The following is an 18,883-nucleotide window of genomic DNA, read 5'->3' as shown; positions in this document are numbered from 1 at the left end:
CAGGACCTTTTCATATCAGCATTGTCTTCTTGTAGGACCAGAGGACTGTTATGAACAGGATGGCCATGAATACAGAGGGAAAGTGAGTCAAACAAGGTCTGGGGAGACATGCCTTCATTGGAATTCTAACCTGCTCTTGGACGAGAGTTATAATGCATTTATGGAGGATGCCGAATATTATGGCATCGGTGACCATAACTTCTGCAGGTAATCTACTGAAGCTACATATGCAGAGGTCTCCTCTCACAAAAAATGTGCAGAACCCCCAATAATTCCAGTGTGAGCAGCTCATATGGATCCATAGGGAAGTACAGGGAAATCTCCAGGGGATGTAAAGCTGCCATCGCCTGCTCTATGCAACCTGCCTTTGTCATAATGAGAGTGACAAGGTGGGTGAGGTAAAATCTTTTATTGGACCAACTTCAGATGGTGACGAACACAGACTCTTCTTCAGCATCTGAAATAGTGGACATTCTGGGGCACCCCTCTAAAGAGCTCTGATGCTCCTGTCCTAGAAGAGACCACTCTAATTTGCACTGACCCGGCCCCTAGCTACTCCCAGGATCATGAGGGTGGAAAAGTGGAAGAGAGTCACCTATGCCACCCATCTCCTCAGGTGTGTTCCTTGTTAAAAATGAAAATAGCTTCTAGGGAAGCTTGGATCTTTATTTGGAGCATTTAGCTGCTCTGTTATGCACCCTTCAGTCCAACGGTTAACCTGTTCTCCTGGAGATTTCCTCACTCTGATTGGTGGATGTTGGAATCTGTTCCCTTCAGGAATCCAGATGGTGATGTAAAACCCTGGTGCTTCATCAAAACAGATAACAAGGTGAAATGGGACTCCTGTGATGTTTCGCCCTGCTCAGTAACAGGTAGAGTGGAGAATAACCCTGAACCTGCTCAATGAGTCTCAGAGGTGTTAAGGGCTTTCTCTTTGCCCTTCCCCAGGTTCTTGTCCCACAGACAGAAAACAGAAGACCAGAAGTCCAAAGTGCAGGCAATGCAATGTTTATTGGGGAAATCAAGCAAGCATATAAATAGCTCTGTACGCCACAGAGCCTTTCCCCTGTCCCCTTCCCGTTTCTTAGCAGGCATAATTATACCTGTAGTGCACACCCTTGATCCCAACCCTTAAAATTTATGTCGTGTTCTGTTTTGGAGGGTCTGGGGGCTTCAGAACCACCTCTTTTGTATCCCATGGGAGGAGTAAGGAGTGAGGTTGTGCTTCGGTCAGGGTCAGGCATTTCTTTGGCTTTTAGTGTTTCTTATAACCCCTCCCCCCACATTCCCCTCACCTCTCCCAACTGGTTGCTTGACCTTATCTCGGGAGAGCAGTTGAGACAGGACTGTCCTTCAAGTGTGCGCTTGTATATTAAACTCCCACTCTACCCAACAACACTTTAATTTTATTTCTTATCTCTTTTTACCCCATCTGCTTGTGGCCAGATGTAACACACAGTGTCTTTGTTCACACAAGAATATAAAAATATCAAAAGTCAAATGAGCAAACAAGACCCCAAATTCTATCTCAGGCAAAACTTGCTCCTAAGCTTCCAAGAAGCTCTGACAGCCAATCACCACTGCTGAACAGTGCTGCAGATGATCCTCCAAGTGGCTCCTACAGTACATCTGGCAGGATTGCCAATGTTGCTCCCAAACCCAGGTCTCCCCTGTAGTCTGTCATAACACTTCCAGTCCTATAACTGTGCGAGAGATTCCCAAAATGCATTGCCATGTCCATTCCTGAGATTTATAATCATTATAGCAAGTTCAGTCTCTGCCTGTAGCAAGTTCCGTCGTATGTCTCCCCTGCAGAAAAGACTCCAGCGACTACAGTCGCCCCAGCCATTCTTCCTGTAGTGGGTAAGACATTCAATACGTGTGGACAGCCAGAGGCTCAGAGAACACTCAAAAGGATTTATGGTGGGGCCAAGACCATGTCTGGCAAACATCCCTGGATGGCATCTCTGCAGAGCAAGTGGCCATGGAGGCCTCCCAGGCCAAAGGGACACTTCTGTGGAGGAGCTCTGCTTGAACCATGCTGGGTTCTCACTGCTGGACACTGCATTCAGTAAGTCCATTACCGGTGTCCTGCTAAGCATGAAAAAAATCACATAGTAGTTATTTGGTTGAAATTTATCCACTGGAAACCGTTGCTAACAAACATTTATCCCCTGGAAACCGTTGGTAACAAAATGCCAGGTTGAATTTTTTTGCTGGAAAATGTCAATGTTGGCAACACTTTCGGATTTGTGTTTTTAATGGGAAAATTTCAAACAAAGCATTGAGATTGAAAGTGTTAACATTTTTCATTTTGACATTTGAGTGGACATTTTTCCGAGCTTCCCATTCCATTAAAATGTTTGATAGTTTGATTTTTTTTTTCCATTCTGTTCCAGGATAGGGGAAAAAAAAGTCAAAATAGCAGAGTTTCCTGCAGGATGGGATTTCTGTGTTCTGAACAGCTTTAATAGCATTATAGAAATGTGTGGTGTTGTAGCCATATGAGTCCCAGGTCACTAGGGAGACAAGGTGGGTGAGGGAATATCTTTTATTGGACCAACTTCTGCTGGTGAGACAGACACGCTTCTGGGCTTACACAGAGCTCTTCTTTAGGTCTGGGAAACATACTCAGAGTGTCACAAATAAATACAAGGTGAAACAGATTGTTCAGCATAAGTAGTTAACACATGTTTCAAGGGACCGTTCAAGATAATGTAGCCTGTTAACACCCCTACATCCATAGGGAGGAAAGGAAGTGGGCAGGGGAAAGACAGCTGCAGGGGGTTAGGGAGAGGGGGTTGTTAATGGGTTATAGATTGTTGTAATAACTGCTTCTACAAATGCTGAGTATGTTTCCCAGACCTGAAAAAGAGCTGTGCGTAAACTCAAAAGCTTGTCTTTCTCACCAGCAGAAGTTGATCTCATAAAAGATATTACCTCCCCCACCTTGTCTCTCTCATTGAAATATGGAGTCAGATCCCCAACTAATGTAAATCAGCATTAACTTCAATGGAGCTACACCACTTTGTCAGCTGAAAATAAAATCCTAAAACATTACTTAGGACTCGTATTGAGGGTTGCCAGAGAAAGAAGAATTAGGCGGTAAAGGAATGTTGTTACCATATAGTTATAAACTCACAGAAAATTTAGATTAAAAACACCTATTAAATCATCCAGTCCACTTCCCTCCCACTGCATGAGTGTCCCAGAAGCTCATTAAAATACATGTTGTCCCTTTCACACCTTTGCTGCAGTTGCTCAAAGAGGATCTGACTTCTGCTTTTAATCAAATGCTAGTTAAGTTGAAACAAGGTTGTACCGTGTGTACAGTACCCTACAGAAGGGGCTGTGAAGTGAGAGAGAAGGGAAGAGAGCGGATATTTCTACATGGAATATTAGGGAACTCCACTTCGAGAACCAATACTTAAATTGACCTTCTTCTCAAATTGGATTAAAGTTCAGAGGAGTCAGTTTCTGCTTGATTTAGCTGTGGTTGGTATTTTTATTAAGATCACATGCTAGTGAGTAGCTATGTACAGGAAGTTAAAAGGATATTGTAAAAACATGTACTGAGCATCCCCCCCCAAAAGGTGTTACCTATGAAATTCTCTCCACCCTCCTTTTACTTCTGTGTAGTGTAGATAAGGCAGTTGGCTGATGTGTTGGTGTTTTTATCACACCTTGCTGTAGGACTGATTCAAGCCTTCAATTAATTCCTTAGGGAAATGTTGTCAGTATCTGAAGGGGTCCCCTCTCTGAGGGTTTTCAGTGTCTGCTGGAGGAAAAGAGGAGGAATGTAGCAAGCTTTCTGGTGGTTGAAAGGAAAGTCCTCTGAAGACCTGGGGTTGGGGTTGACCACACAACATGTGACACTACACACCATGGCATAAGGAAGAAAGCAGCGAGAGCTCTAGAACAGTGATTCTGTGATTTTTGCCTCCTGTTGCTAAACCCCAATTAGCCTCTGCCTGGAATACTATATTTCATTTTCAGAGGAGCGTATGCCTCGCGGGTGTGTAGAAATCTCTAGGTTTGGAGACTGGTAAATTACAAAATGCAGGAGCTCATTCAAGCATTGCTGACTTGGTCACCATTCTGACTGCCTGCATTCCAAGCAGGCCGGCCACTGGGAGGCAAAGAGGGCAATTGCCCAGGGGCCCAGTCAATTTAAAAGGGCCCGGAGGCCACTGACCCTTTTAAATCACCCAGGCGGGCCACAGGGCTCCTAGGCACACACGACCGCTCCAGGCCCCATGTGCTGGCGCAATTGGCCAGCACGGTCTGTCTCAGAAGTGACAGATTCGTCACTTCCGCTGCGGGCCCCCGGCCCCCTTAGTTACGGCCCTCGCCAGGCCGGAATTGCTGTCGGTGGGCCTGATTCTAAGCACCAGAGCTAAAAAGTTCAGCAGGTGATTTGCTTTTTTTTTCCCTTCTTCTTAGCCTTCACCCAGACAACCTGCAAGTGTCCCTTGGAAAGCAAGACCTGGATAAGACAGAGTACCATGAACAAAAATTTGATGTGGAGAAGATCATTCGGCATGGACATTACAAAGAAAGGAACGATATTCCATTCAATGATATCGGTAAGCTCCCACAGTGTTGCAACATGCGTGGTGAACTCTCTGATGAGGCATGGTTGGTTGGACCTTTTCACTGATGAAAATGGAGGTGCGGTTTCTATGGGCTGCACCTCTCTATTGGGCTGATCCTGCTCTCACTGAAATCAATGGCAGAACTCCTGCTGACTTCAATCTGTGTGAGGACAGGTTCTAGAAAAGATGAAGCCAGTGTGTGATTGTGTACAGTGTAGGCATTCTAGATTTTCAGGATGGTTACATAAACAAGTAGGTACATAGTAGAAGAGGGCAGGGTCCAGCAACAGGTACAAATAGTAGATTTCAGGCATTTGCACAGTGCACATTGTAGATTAATTTTAATCCCCTTTCATCTTTATCAATCGATATATTCTTTGTTACCCTGTGTATAGCTTTACTTAAGCTGAAGCCAGTTAATGGCCATTGTGCTCTAGAAACGAAGTACGTGAAAACAGTGTGTTTGCCCAGTGCTCCATTTCCTGATGGGACTGAATGCTATATCTCAGGATGGGGAGATACTGAAACAGGTAAGCTATTTGAGGGTTGGCTGATCTCAGTTATACCCGTGTTAGAACAGAGTAACTCTCTCAGCAGAGTTGCTCTGCAATTCCCTGGATCAGAATCTAGGCCCTAGTATCTAATATTCAGATTAAGCAAAGAAACTTAACCAAATACTAACCATGTGTTAACCTGTCTAGGTAAAATAAGTATTGACTTGAACCTTCATCCAGTATCCAAACCTTTCTGGAAAATCTGAAAAAATTCCATTAACCTTTTTCTTTGCCACCTGACACTGCGCTTCTTGGCTTCATTCAGAACCAAAAACAGAAGCAACAAGGTACCGTGAATGAGGCTATGCTTTACTTACAGTATTTCCAGACAGGATCAGATACTGGAACTCTTGCAAGTTTTCCACACTCATTAAGTTTTTGATAAGCAGCATCTGAATTTGTTTGCTGCTTCTACAAATCAAACATCCAAATCATTTCAAGTTCGAGCAATTCTACCCAAATCTTTATTACAGCCAGTAACTCTGAGTGGGAATTATGCTTTTTTTTAAAAAAGATCATGGCAATTTTCTGAAAAGCGTATTTTCTCATGTTCTGATTGATGTGTTGCTGTAAAGTAACAGAAGGACCATGTGTCACTCAGGATGCGTTAGGTGGCTTAGTACTTTGCAACTGATAGTCTGATGTGACATATAGGGCCAAATTCTACCTGTTGATGTGACTCCCACTGAAGTCAACAATAGTAAAGCATGTCCAGTTGTTCAGAATGCGCCAATAGAATGTAATGGATATTTTTTTAAAAAATCTAAATTGAACAGTTCTTTTAATTGTTTATTTAGAAAACCAATTACTTTATAAGCGTTCAAACTGGCTCTCTTTCTCTGAACAGAGCTATTACTAGCATTTCAGGAAATCACTGAGACGGCAAAATGTTTCCTGTAACTCTGGAGTAAGACCAAACTTATAAACCACCCTTAAGTAGCTGCAGATGTAGTGCTTTGAATCGGTGGCTCTCACCTTTAGATGATATGTCATGTCTTTAGATTCCCATTAGTTATCTCCTTTAAATATTGTAGGATTTTACCTTGCTTATCTGTTTCATTATTTTGTGTGTTGAAAAATATATAGTGGCTTGATTTTCAGAAGTGCTGAGCACCTACAAATCCCATTGAAGTCAATGGAGGCTGCAAGTGATCAGCACCTTTGAAAAATTCAAAGACCATTGAATGCCACTAACAAATGTGTAGGTGGGATGACCAAATCCTGTAGACCTTCCTCTGCCTCTAGTCAGGCAAATCTCCCCATGACTTCAGTGTTCTGATTGAAGTTCCCAGGCACAGCTCTAACTAAATGTGTATAATTTCAGACAGACTTCCCTCCCCCACCATCCAAATTACAAACAAACTCAGATTAAAAACATAACATGAAGTGGGGAAGGGAAAGGTGACTTTCCGCATTTTCCTGGCACACATCTTGTAGGTGAAGGATCTCGTCAGCTGTTAGATGCCAGAGTAAAGCTGATCTCCAAGACGCGGTGCAATGCACGGTGCGCATATGATAACAAACTGGATGAAAGCATGCTTTGTGCAGGAAATCTGCAGACACCAGGAGTTGATACTTGTCAGGTCGGTTGCTTTTTCTGTATTTGAACATTAATTTCTCTTTAAAAAAAAAAAAAATCACATAAATAGGCTGTGCAGAGTAATGGCTCTGGCAGGGTACTACATATATATTTCTGTTTCTCCTATCAACGCATTAAAACAGCCTTCTTCTTTCTTCAGTGTGATTTGAGAGACACAGTCTTAGAATTAGTGTCATCACGATCAATGACAGAGAAGGTTTAGAGGTTCCGTTGGAAAAGTTCAAATGCTTACTCAGAACTCTTCTTAATGCATATACCTTCTAATCCTCTCTCTCGCCTCAAATCTATCAGATTCTTCTTTGTCATGAGCACCAGACCTCCAATTTGATCTTCCTCATCAGATCTCATATTCATGGGGGGAAGTCAGGATTGATTTTACTGTTACTGTGGTGTAAATCTGAAGCCACTCCAGAGCTGAACTGTTGTAACACAGCAAAACCTGGCTCAGTATGCCTCTGGAGTTTTTCCATAAACCTTTAAATGAAAATGACAAAACTAAAGACGGGCCCAACTCAGTTTCACAGATATTTTGATACACAATCTGAATCTGCTCGTGTAGGTATGAATCAAGGTTATGACCATAATGCCAAGTGACTTTCATTCATGACTCTGGAAGCGTCATGTGAACTTGTGAGATTTCTGCCAGTTTGAGCCAAAACTTCACAACAGTTTGAGTTTTCACTGTCATTTTAACGGAATCCAGAGAGGTGTCCTAAACCTAATCAGGATCTGAACACCACCTCCTTGGCACATCTGTATTAAGAAAAAAAAATCATTCAAAACCTCAAAATCTTGTGCTTGAGAGAGAAATTTTGTTGTTGGGCAACATTTTGCTTTATTTTAGAATGCAAAGAATGGCTCTTATTTTTTTGTCTCCTCAGGGAGATTCTGGAGGTCCTCTAACCTGTGTACAAAATGGTTCCTATTATGTCTATGGAATTGTGAGCTGGGGCGAACAGTGTGGCATAAAAGATAAACCAGGAGTTTATACCCAAGTGACAAGATTTCTTAATTGGATTAAATCAAAAATTCAGCAGGAGTCCAGTTCACGCAAGTAAGCGACACTTTCTGGAAAGGCAAATGGTAAACCTGAGAAATTTAATTTTCTTTATCCCTCCTCCTCCAACTTTATCGATGGCACTGTGACCATGACAACATATCCAAGTGGTGGTGGCTACAGAGAAAATAGCAATAGCTGCTGCTTCAGACCTCATGCATCAACCACAAATTTCGATCTCCAGCGAACAGTAACAACGTATGTGTGTAATATTTAGCTGAAAACTGAAACTCCCGTAGATTCTCTTAAGGTCTTTTCAGTGACTTTCAGGGCCTGATCCAAAGTCCGCTGAAGTCTTTTGCTGGATCAGATAGAAGGAATGAGAGCTGCTCTGCTTTGCCCAAAATCAATCGGACAGACATTTTCTTATTTTCTTCAGAGATTTTTGTCTTGTAAAACACTTATGCATGTGAGCAGCTTTACACCGCTAAGTATTCCCATTGACGTCAGTGGTACTATGCATATGCATAAAGTTACTCACGTACATGTGTTTGCAGGCTCAGGGCCCAATTTGTGTATCTCAGGCTGTCAGCAAAAATATATAAAATATTTCTATAATGTAAATCTAAATTATTTCAAAATAATTTTGAAAATGTTGATGATTTTTTCTGTTTTTTTTCTTCTTTGTATCTGATGATAGCTGGATTATTTACTAAACCTAGATTATAATCTCTGAATTGTTAGACATAAAACTGGAATTCCATTTTACAGATAGAATTGCGTATTTTTGTCCAGTTATTCTACAGTCTTTAAGGAAAATTTGAAAAATATGGGATTGACATTAATTCTGAGATGGAAGCATGCCCACTGGTTTATGTGAAGAGTTGGTCTGCAAAGTGTAACAATGTCTCTCTCATTTGGGTATTTTTGGCTCTTTATGGTTGGTTTTAAACCTTATGCCATTGAGATGTTCTATAAACCGCCTGTGACGGGGTTGGGACTCACCACCACAGCGCTTCCTGTTGGTACCACCAGGAATTAGCTCAGTCCATGTGGAGCACCCTCTGCTGGTGGTGTCCTGTTGTCTCTCGCCCTCTGTTGGCATCTGGACCCACGTTGCTCCCTTCTCGCAGCATCCTCTTCAGGACACTGCCATCCAGCAGTACCCCCTGGTCCACGCTCACCCCCTTCCGGGGAGGAGGGGGGGGTTAACAGCAGTCCTTCTGCTTCGCCCCAGGGGCAAACCACACCCCCAAAGTCTAACCCCTTCTGTCAGGGGTCGGGTGCAGTCCACTATGGCTGCGTCTAATGGCTGGGTGTAATACAAGGGGGAAGATCCAGGCCCACCCTCTACTCTGGGTCCCGGCCCAGGGACCCTCTGGCAGCAGCCTCCCTGTCCTCCTTTGCTCCCCTTGTCCATCTCTCCTCCCTGGGCCGCTTCCCCTTTGGCCCCTTTGCACCTTGTGGGCCCTTCTATCAGGGCCTGCAGCCTGGCAGGTACTGGGCTTGAGTTCCCTTCTGCTCCCCCAAGCCTGCGCTGCGCTGTCCCAGGTGCTGGTCTCCTCACTCAGGAGACAGACCTTCCCCCTTTGGAGGTCTGGGAGAGACTGACTGTCTCTCGCCTGGGCAGCCTTTATATAGGGCCTAGCGTGGCCCTGATTGGCTGCCTCTTGCTCAGCCCTGATTGGCTCTCTAACAGGCGCTCCCTGATTGGCTGCCGCCTTGCGCAGCCGCTCTGGCCTGCTGTAACCCAATCTGGCATGTGAGTGGGGCAGCCACCCCACAACACCACCCCATAAGCCATCAGAAGCAATTCCTGTTGTAGTAACTTCTAACCACCTTCTTCAGCGGTTTGCAACAGAAGACTCAGGTAGTAATTGTGATCTCTGTCAATCAGGGATAACTCCTCTGAAGTCCCTTAAAGAATACGACCCAATTAATCAATGCTAATTTAGCTTCCATCAGCCCTTGCCTTGTGCAGAGTCAGCTGCCAAGCCTTAACTTGTGTCCTTTAACATCAACGTGCCAATAAACCAGGAACCAATCCCTAAAATATCTACAAGCATCATTTATGGAAACAAATGCATTTGATTTATTCAGTACAAATGATTTTACATTCTACAAATCAGGGCTTATTCATCTTTAGTACAAAGCTGAGCCTGCCAGTCATCTAGTACTAATTTCATTGACAGCCATAAATAAATACCATACTTTGTATTACATACAATTATAAATCACTTGTCTTAAAGTATCCACACAAAAATATAAAGATCAAATATTAAATTGCAGGGTCTGGGTGGTTGTTATTTTTTAAAAGAAACTGAAATACACCAAAACTGTTCTTAGATGCCATCTACTGTGCTCCTTAGTCAGGAAAGCTACAGGACAAGCTGAAAAAGCTAAATGTTTTCATGTACCCTGCAGTGCTGCCTCATCTTTCTATTCATTTCTTGAGCAGCTGCATCTTCCTCCGCTTGACTTGCAGAATTTCTGAAGCATCAGGGTTGACGTTGACCTGCTGGGATCCTTCTGCCTCTGCCCGCTCCTGCAAAACCAAACCAACTAAGTTGTGGGGAAGAGCCACTACCAGGGTCACATGTCCTCTGCCATGCAGCGGTGTGAGGAATTTAACAAATTAGGGGCCAAATCTGAGAAAGGGGAGAGAGGAAACACAGGAGAATCTCCACCCTCCCGCTCCATGCTTTAATCCCCTGCTCCCTCTAGAACTGCAAAGTGCTGCGTGTTCTCCCCCACATCCAGGTAGATCTCTAAACAGAAATCATCCTGCAGTTATTGCCATTACACTGCTACAAGCCCACCCCAAGGGGCTTTCAACATAGCTGTCAGAGGGGAGTCAATGGCAGACTAGTTCCTAAAGGCATCTTGCCAAAATTAGGGAAAGGGAAGACCAGGGGAGCCATGCAGGGACTCTGAGCCTGCTGCTCTCCATGAGTATACCAAGATCCCTGTGGACCGAAGGCCATCCATAGGACAAAACCCTCTGCGCGTTCCACAGGGGAGCCAAATCCTGTCCACCCTATGGAGTTTCCTAGCCCCGACCTGGACGCTGAACTTCATGGAGAGTGACCTGTGCTCTCCTCCCTAGAGGAGATGCCTCTAGATGAGGGTTGAGGACAGTGATAGGGTTGTGTGGGGAAAGCATGAACGAACACTACCCTTGTTCTGTGGTTAAATAACGGGGAGACTGCAGCCTCCAGGGCCTCTATCGGGTCGCTTTCACAAGCGCTCAATGGGATGACTGCTCAGATCCTGTCTAGGGGGCTGGGTTGTGTCCGAGGTTTTGTGAGAAGTGCGGTTTATTCCACTTACCGCTCTGTGGTCATACTGGGCATAAGTACCCTGAGCTGCCATTCCCTGAGCATATGCCAGCTCCGCAGCTCTTCTTGCCATTTCCACTTTGTAAGAGCCTGGGGGAGTCCAGCCAATGCCTTTGATCCAGTTCAAGTCAGACTTGTATTTGACCTGGAAAAATGCAATAGACACCATTGGGTATTATCAGGTGTGACTCTAGTCAGACCACACACATTAAAGGTTAGACAGGACACACGCCAGGTGCTACAGGATCGAGGATCAAACACAACTATTTATTCTTAGAAAACGGATGCTCCTTTTTTAATTACAATAGGATTTTTGTATTAATCAAGACTAGTAAGCAGGGAGGGGTCTACAAGGATCACGAGTACCTGATAGCCTATAGAGCAAATATACTTACATCACTCTGGAGTCTGTAGGCCTGTTTAGCATGCTTCAGATTCAGCTGCTCGGGATCACAAGTGTACCGGTGCAGGGGCTGTTTGTAGTTTACATTGCTGACTAGCTGTTGGCTCTTCTTAGCATGGATGAATCTGGGCTGATTAATGTGACTCGTGAACTGTGTCCTGTTTTGGGCAAACTCCTTCTTGTATTGGTTGTCGCTCTGGAGTTTTCCCACCCTGACGAAATGCCTCATTTTGGGATCGTCATTTATATTACGGAATCCGATCTGTTGGCCTTTATCCCTCAGGAAGGCCTCTTTGTACCTGAACTACAGATCATTGGAGAAGGAAAATCTCATTTGCACACGCACATTATGATACAACTGCCTTATTAATTGAATTGCCCCCCGCCCCATCAATAGCTCTCTCTTCAGCAGGCACAGGCTCCCCTCTGTGCACTTAAACCAAGAGGAGTCTGACCCACGTATATTTTTTGTAACAAAGCCATTATTTACAGTACAACTGTGTAACCACAGTAGAATAAACTCTTTGGTAATTGTTAAAGAAACAGGACAAAATGTATGAAGCCACCACCCCTGCCAATGCAGGACCATTTCTTGGAGAGCTGTATGCCTTTTTCCTTGAGCTGGCTAGTCCGTTTATAAATGACTGAAGCAAGGTCACTTCAATTTCCTTGCCTATGTGTTGAAAGGGTGACCCAATGTCTTGTGCATTCACACTCAATCTAATAAGTGGCCTAGGTAAGCCCTCTATTTTGACTAATCAAAATCTTGTACCCAATTTACAGTACTATATCATCAGAAATCTACACCCCATGACTGGGTGCTTCAAAAATACTCCCGTCAAGGACTGTATATTATTAAACGGCATTCCTAGTGGAAAACTTCGAACTCAGTTCTGCACAAACATCTGGTTTGACGACATAACCACCTCATCCAAACTGGCCACCACGACCCGCTTTTTTATGTCAGGGTTTAATGGTTTTGTAGGATTGTATTTTGTAAACCAAACACTTCTTACATCACTGGCAATTTCTCTTGAAGCTTTAGCTGTCTGGAATGGGATGGCATCCAACCTAAAATCATAGCCAACTGCCCTTGTCTGTTCCCAAGCTGTTTTATACATTTTCTGTGTTAAAAAGAAGAGGAGAAAACAGTCAGTTTATTAAATCTAATTTTGTGGCTGCTGTAATACTGTTTTATTCTAAAGAATTCATTGTCATGATGAATCTGTACACCAATCTCCAAAGATTTGTGATCAGATTCTATGGCACTTCAGTTTCTTTCCTATTAAACACAATGATGAAAACTCTCATGTCTAAATACACCCATCAGGATTTCTTTTTGCATTTGCACATGGATTGGTTTTGATTTTATTTAGTTTATATTAGCGACTTTGATGCATCAGCCACATCAGTACTGAATCAATATTGCCCTTATTCTGTCTTTTGATGCATCCACTTGTAGTGCCTTGGGTTTTGTGTCTTCAGAATTTCCGTACCAGAGTTTCAGTAACCAGTCATTTCAACCTTTTCTAATGTCCTCTGTTTCAGTCCCAAGTTACATGTGGTTTCATTAACCCATCTGGAATAACATCTGCCTGTAACACATTGGATATGACTTTGAGGCTGTGAAATGCATTCTCAAAGTGAAAGTGCTCTAGTTCTGGTTCTTGCCCAAGTGGAATTTATACAATAGCTTTCAGAGTGGCTAGGATGTAGTGTCAAATCCTATTTGCTGGCTACATAAACTGCTGTATCTGATTTTTTTAAGTCTCAGCTGACACTTCTATTTTTTCCCTTTCTAATTGTATTCACCTGCACCCTCTGAGGCTGTAGTCTAGTTTTTCTGGTGTCTGTTTTACACCTGAGCACATCACCAATATACATTTCAAGTTCTAAAATACATTAACCCATTTCTTCACTGCAAGTGAAGGTGGTGTTTGTGCAAGACAGCAGATTGAGCCAGGGAAGGTTCTGAACAGTTACAGGATGGGAGGTGGCAGTGTAAGGCCCACTAATGTGCCCTAGTCCTGGTTCAGTCTCCAGACCTCATCTGCCCCTTGCTTCTCTGCTGAGAATTCCAACCGAGAAGTTCACATGTGGAAACCGGGATGGTTGTTCTTCATGTGCGGACACCTGTTCACCTAGAATTGGACTGAGGCCCCTCAATAGCCTTCAGTCGGTCATTATTAGCGTGGGCTTTATAAGACTACCTGCTGCAATGTGAATCCAATGATCCTTATTCTCTCCCCAACAATGACATCTGCCCCGATGCTGAACTTGTACCCACAATGCCCCCTTATGTTTAGTAACTGCTGGGTGCAGGTTGTTTGCAACATCGCAGTCATTTCCTGTCTGTTTTTTTTTTTATTTAATCTGTCAAAGCTTTTTGTTGCCACTGTGAGTCTTAATATTACATGGGTCCTTTGATCTGGAACCCCAGGAGTCATTTTTCTTTATCACAGTGTGCAGAGTTTTGTCCTCATCCTCACACATTACATCCATTTGATTCGCAGTTATCTCCACAGCTTTAAAATATCAATGGCTCAGGTATGTCTCTGTTGTCCTCTGGCTTTTTCATTTTCAGTCAGACTCACCAAAGGGCACCTTAACTTCTGTATCTGTAGGAAAACTTCCTAAAGCCTCTTTTCCTTAATGAAGCAGTCCAGTTTATTACAAAGTCTACCGCCTGAAATGAAATGATCTGTCACTTACATCACTGATATGAAGTGCATTCAGGCGGGCTCTGATAAAATCTGGGTGGTCAGGAGGTAGGGTGTATCTGTGCATTGCATCAGAGTCTCCAGACCTGTACAGCCTCTGTGAAATCAAAAAGTATTCAGCGTGAGGACTGGTGCTGGCAGCATTGTTGAGGAAAACCAATTGATGCACTACAATGTAACAAAACGTTAAGGTCCATTACAGTAAAAGGAAACATACGTCACTGCACTGGATGTAGCTGTGCTTAGCATGGATCAGGTCTGGAGAGTCAACCACTGTGGTGAACTTCATACTCTCTGGCTTCTGACGATACTTTGCCTGCAAGTGAAAAAAACAAGAGGCTTCTATTAAATAGTGATCAATGAGAATTTTGCATATGTGACAACAGGAACAAAATGACCAAAAAAAAAAAAAAATCACTATCCTGAAACCATGGTGTTAAAAACAAAGTGTTTTTGCTTTAGTGCCAACCCTTATTTGAATGCTGGCAAATGTGGTTCCAAGGTGCCACTGCAGTGTGCACAAATAAAAGTTTCTTTTCTTTTTGCAAACAGGAGTTTGCTCTGACAAACTCCCTTCTTATATGCAGATCTCATGTACTCTAGTTAGGAATGCTACACAGAGTTTCTGCAGTAATAAAAGATGCTGGTTAGGCTAAATCAACCTCCTGATGATGTTATGCACAATAACATGCACTTTTAAAAACTGGAGCTCATCCACTTAACATTTCATACTGGTGTTTACTGCATTTATTTGTTTGCATGTTTTGTTTTTAGACAAGCATGTCCGTTGGAATAGAAAATATGCCACGAGTGTCACAAGTGGACTCTCATCTCCCATACTGCTCTTTGGTAACTTACGCTTTGTATAAACAGGCTCCCACATCAAAAGGAAATGATAAGCTACATTGGTAAGTGTCATGTAAGGAGGAGCCTTGATGGTAAACAATTCCTACAGACAATTCCAAATCCCATGAAAAATTTATCAGTACCTCACTGATGAGCTCTCCAGCCTTCTTTACATTTTCTATCTGTGGAGATCTTAGAGCCAACCAACCAACCCCTTTCATGAAGTTCAGGTCTGATTTATAGCGAGACTGTTAAAAATGAAAATGGTTAGCTCTTCTCAGTTTTGTATCCACAGCTATGACTCCCAGATTCATATTAAATGTTTCGACTTTTTCATTCTCCATGCATACATCACATCGTAAAACCAAACTGTTTGCATTTGTTCATTCCACCAGGAATTAAATAATGAATCATATGCAAGTCATGAGAGGAGGCCTCACAAGTGAATTAGCATGATTCAAAGCAGAAATAACCTGTTTGTATGTGACGCAAAAGATCCCTTTTTAAAATAATTATCTGAAGTAAGTTCACCTCAGCAATACTAATTATTTTATCCAGTGCATGTTTTGTAATTAGCCTGACTTTGTAAGAGGACAGCAGTTCTCTGCTCTATATGTTTTAGAGCCCCATCTGCAAAGAGAATGGGCTAACAAAACGAATAGGGCCAATTGTTAAAGCAAGTGGAAGACGAACAAAAAACCTTGAGGTTCTCCTCCAGACTCTGCAAGTGACCCATTGTGTAACTTTGACCAAATCATTAAACAGTGCCATGCCTCCAGCTCTCCATATTTAAAATGCAGAGAACAGCAATTACTTATTTCAAAGGAGGGTTGCAAAGCTATCAAACTTATTTTGGCTTCTCAGGTGACAGGTGCTGTATAAGTGCAGAACTTTTATTCTTACTGGGTGGTAGATGGGACGGTAAAATCTGTTGTCTCGTCTGATAAGCTCCTAGACTATTTGGGTGACATTCCTTGTCAAATCATCTTGATTATTTTTCTAGCTTACTCATAACGTTTCTAATCACATGGGGCCAAATCCCAAGGTCCTTATCAATTCTTTACTCAGTCCCTACCAGAGAAACTCTGATGAACTCCAGTGGCAGTTTACCGTGTAAAGTTTGAAGGGTTTAGACAATGGAAATGTTACTTTTCTGTAATGTAATGCACAGGTTATCATAGTTCCTCTGTATCAAGGCTCTGTGTGCCATTTGGTCCCTGATGTGATTTCGGGGCACAAGAGGGGATTGGATGAAAAGGTAGCAAAGGACCGGTGTAAGGCAGGCAGCCTGCAACAGCCCGCCAAATGCCATTTCAATGGCAGGGAAGCATCAGAGCACAAGGGTACTCCAGCCAGGCTCTTGAAACCATTGTACACCTCTGCACCGCTACAGAACTCCTCTATACAGGATCCACACACCTCAAAAACTGAAAGGGACTTATTCCCCACTGATCATCCAGCCCCTCACCAGATAGGATCCTTTCCCCACCTAACCAAACACAGCAAGAGGCTGAAGAACAATCCAGTCACCATCACCACTGCAGATATCAGGGCCAGCTGTCAGACAGAAGGAGCTGACAACAGGAGTCTCGGTGATACACTGAGGGGGTTGGTAAGCATGGTGAGTCAGGAGGACAGGACTGGAAGGTAGGAGTGGAAGGACTGATGGATTTCGGAAGGGGAGCACAAGGAACTGAGTGAGGTTTTTGGGGTGGTGGAAGCAGGAGGCATATGGAATTGATGGACAGGTTGAGCAGAAACCAAAGAGTATTTTATGCAAGAAATATGATATGTTGCTCATTGCAGGGGAACATTTTGAGGGACTTGATGAAACTTTCAGCAATACACTCCTGACCCAAAAGAAGTTGGCAATGCCGGCTTTTTCCCCAATGTATTCCCTTGTGGTTAATGTCTGTGTAAACTCTGTGCTACTGTCAAAGCAGAGAGGAAAGAAATCTACGGCTCCCCCCTCAACACAAAACTAAGCCCCCTGCTAATCGCTCTCTTTTTACATTGGGGTCCTCCATTTCCACTGGCAAATCTTTTGCTTTCTTTCCATTCTAACAAAGAACAAAGACAATTGGATACATTTATAACATAGAGAGGCAAATCCAAGAGGGATCCTTCAGTAGGATCGTGGCTTTCATCAGAAGAGATGAGGTGCATAAGACTCTTTCAAGGTGCCTTTTGTTGTGAAGAAGAGTACAATTTGGATGTTACATTGTAGGTACAGTAAGTAAGAAAGCAAGATGCAAGCTCTTCAGAGCTTTGATTGCTGCTCAGACATTCTCATAAATGGACTGTCTACTAATATTTCTTCATCCAGATCAATTGACTAACAAATATCCTATCATTTGACCTCAATAAAATCTGGAGTTCAGCCAACAGTCAGTTCCCTGAAGATGTATTAAGAATTAGATCAACATCACAAGCTACATTCTTACACTGTATCGTTCAACCTCTCTTTTCCCATGCAACAAAAATGCAGCCAAAGGAGCTTTATGATGCGCAGTTATCAATTAAAGAAAAGCTTTGTGGCCAAACTGCCAAAATGTGGCTATTTGCATGCAGGCAAATTTATATACGCAGTCACCTGTGCACACAATTTTTGAGTACTTTCAGCGGCATATGTGAACAATAGTACGTGCAAGTGCAAATGGAGCACGGGTTTTGCCTGTGTGGAGTTTATCATTTACATTAACATAATGGTGTGCAAAATCTGCATGAAACAAGCCATTTGCATGTGTAAATTTGTACCTACACAATTAGTAGCTGAACTGACTCCTGTTTGAAAATTGGGCCATTGATATTACGGTCTGCATTTGCAAAAGAGCCTCCACAACTGACACTTGCAAATTAATCTCTGAATACGCAACCTCCTTCCCAGGGTACATTTATGCCTGGGGAAGATGTGGATCTAGTTGTGCGTGTGATCAAACATTCTGTAAATGAATGTGCAGGAGTTTGCAGGTGCATTTTCAGAGTGTTTGGCATCGACTTGTGGTTTGTGTCAGTGGTAAGTTTTGCTGTTTCTAAATCTGTTTGCAATTAACAAGAGGATTCTGTCTTTACCTCACTCTGTAGCATGTGGGCTCTCTTTGCCCACTGCATCTTCAAGTCTTCAGGGAGTGCTGTATATACATGGAGTCTTTTCCTATAATCTTGCTCGCTCACTAAGGCCTGGGCCTTCCTAGCATGGACTAGATTCACCATGTCCATGGGCAGATGGTACTGAGACCAGATCTCCTGGGACCCTTTCTTATACTCCTGTTCGCTTTGCAACTTCCCAGCATGGAAGCAGTGTAGCAACCTGGTGTCATCCACAATGCTTCTGGCACCGATGTGCTTTCCTCTTTCCATCACAAAGTCGTGCTTGTATTGACACTGAAAATAAAAGGAGAAGGTGCTTAACAAGCATGTTTAACTTCAGATTGTGCGTTATTTTAACTCCTGTGAACTTCCTTTTTTAGATATCAATTGTAAGAGGCCAAAAGAGAATGCAAAAAGAGGCCAAAAGAGAATGCAAAATCAATCCAAAAGAGAAACATTGTACACACTGTATCCTTCACCTTTACAACCTCCATCCAGTTTTTGCGACCAACTGTTGCTGGACCATAAACTGATTTGAGAGAGAAGTGTAGGGTACAGGTCTGAGCATAGGAATAAGCACCAGGAACGAGTAAATTCTCATTCTCGCTCTGACTATGATTCCCTCTTTGATTGTGCGTTTATCCTCTCTGTGAAATGGCAAGGATTATTGTTGTTGTTGTTGTTTATATAGCATCAACAGTGTGCAGGGAACTTTTAAAGAGAAGGTCCAGGCCTGGCCT

At 43.1% G+C, this 18,883-nt stretch overlaps 2 protein-coding genes across 3 annotated transcripts in view; one reads left to right on the top strand and one right to left on the bottom strand.

The window, feature by feature from the left end:
- HABP2 (hyaluronan binding protein 2) overlaps window positions 1-8,156 on the top strand; it is a 37,692-nt gene extending 29,536 nt beyond the window's left edge. Inside the window, exons 7-13 of the mRNA XM_027818738.2 lie at window positions 36-207; window positions 778-872; window positions 1,816-2,071; window positions 4,444-4,586; window positions 4,991-5,125; window positions 6,587-6,732; window positions 7,631-8,156. Of these exons, the coding sequence (XP_027674539.2) occupies window positions 36-207; window positions 778-872; window positions 1,816-2,071; window positions 4,444-4,586; window positions 4,991-5,125; window positions 6,587-6,732; window positions 7,631-7,807 (1,124 nt within the window). The 3' untranslated portion in view covers window positions 7,808-8,156. The remainder of the gene's footprint in view (window positions 1-35; window positions 208-777; window positions 873-1,815; window positions 2,072-4,443; window positions 4,587-4,990; window positions 5,126-6,586; window positions 6,733-7,630) is intronic.
- Window positions 8,157-9,816: 1,660 nt separating this feature from the next.
- Window positions 9,817-18,883, bottom strand: part of LOC102931741 (nebulin related anchoring protein) — a 58,739-nt gene continuing 49,672 nt past the window's right edge. Inside the window, exons 35-42 of one of the 2 annotated variants that reach the window (XM_007056334.3) lie at window positions 18,126-18,437; window positions 15,197-15,301; window positions 14,425-14,523; window positions 14,200-14,304; window positions 12,504-12,611; window positions 11,480-11,791; window positions 11,077-11,229; window positions 9,817-10,291 (exon numbers count right to left, since the gene is read on the bottom strand). In XM_007056334.3, the coding sequence (XP_007056396.2) occupies window positions 10,190-10,291; window positions 11,077-11,229; window positions 11,480-11,791; window positions 12,504-12,611; window positions 14,200-14,304; window positions 14,425-14,523; window positions 15,197-15,301; window positions 18,126-18,437 (1,296 nt within the window). In that variant the 3' untranslated portion in view covers window positions 9,817-10,189. The remainder of the gene's footprint in view (window positions 10,292-11,076; window positions 11,230-11,479; window positions 11,792-12,503; window positions 12,612-14,199; window positions 14,305-14,424; window positions 14,524-15,196; window positions 15,302-18,125; window positions 18,438-18,883) is intronic. The other variant, XM_043551903.1, reaches the window with a different exon arrangement.

The sequence above is a fragment of the Chelonia mydas genome, chromosome 7, assembly GCF_015237465.2.
Source record: "Chelonia mydas isolate rCheMyd1 chromosome 7, rCheMyd1.pri.v2, whole genome shotgun sequence".
NCBI lineage: Eukaryota > Metazoa > Chordata > Testudines > Cheloniidae > Chelonia > Chelonia mydas.
This window is presented reverse-complemented; position numbering and strand designations above follow the sequence as displayed.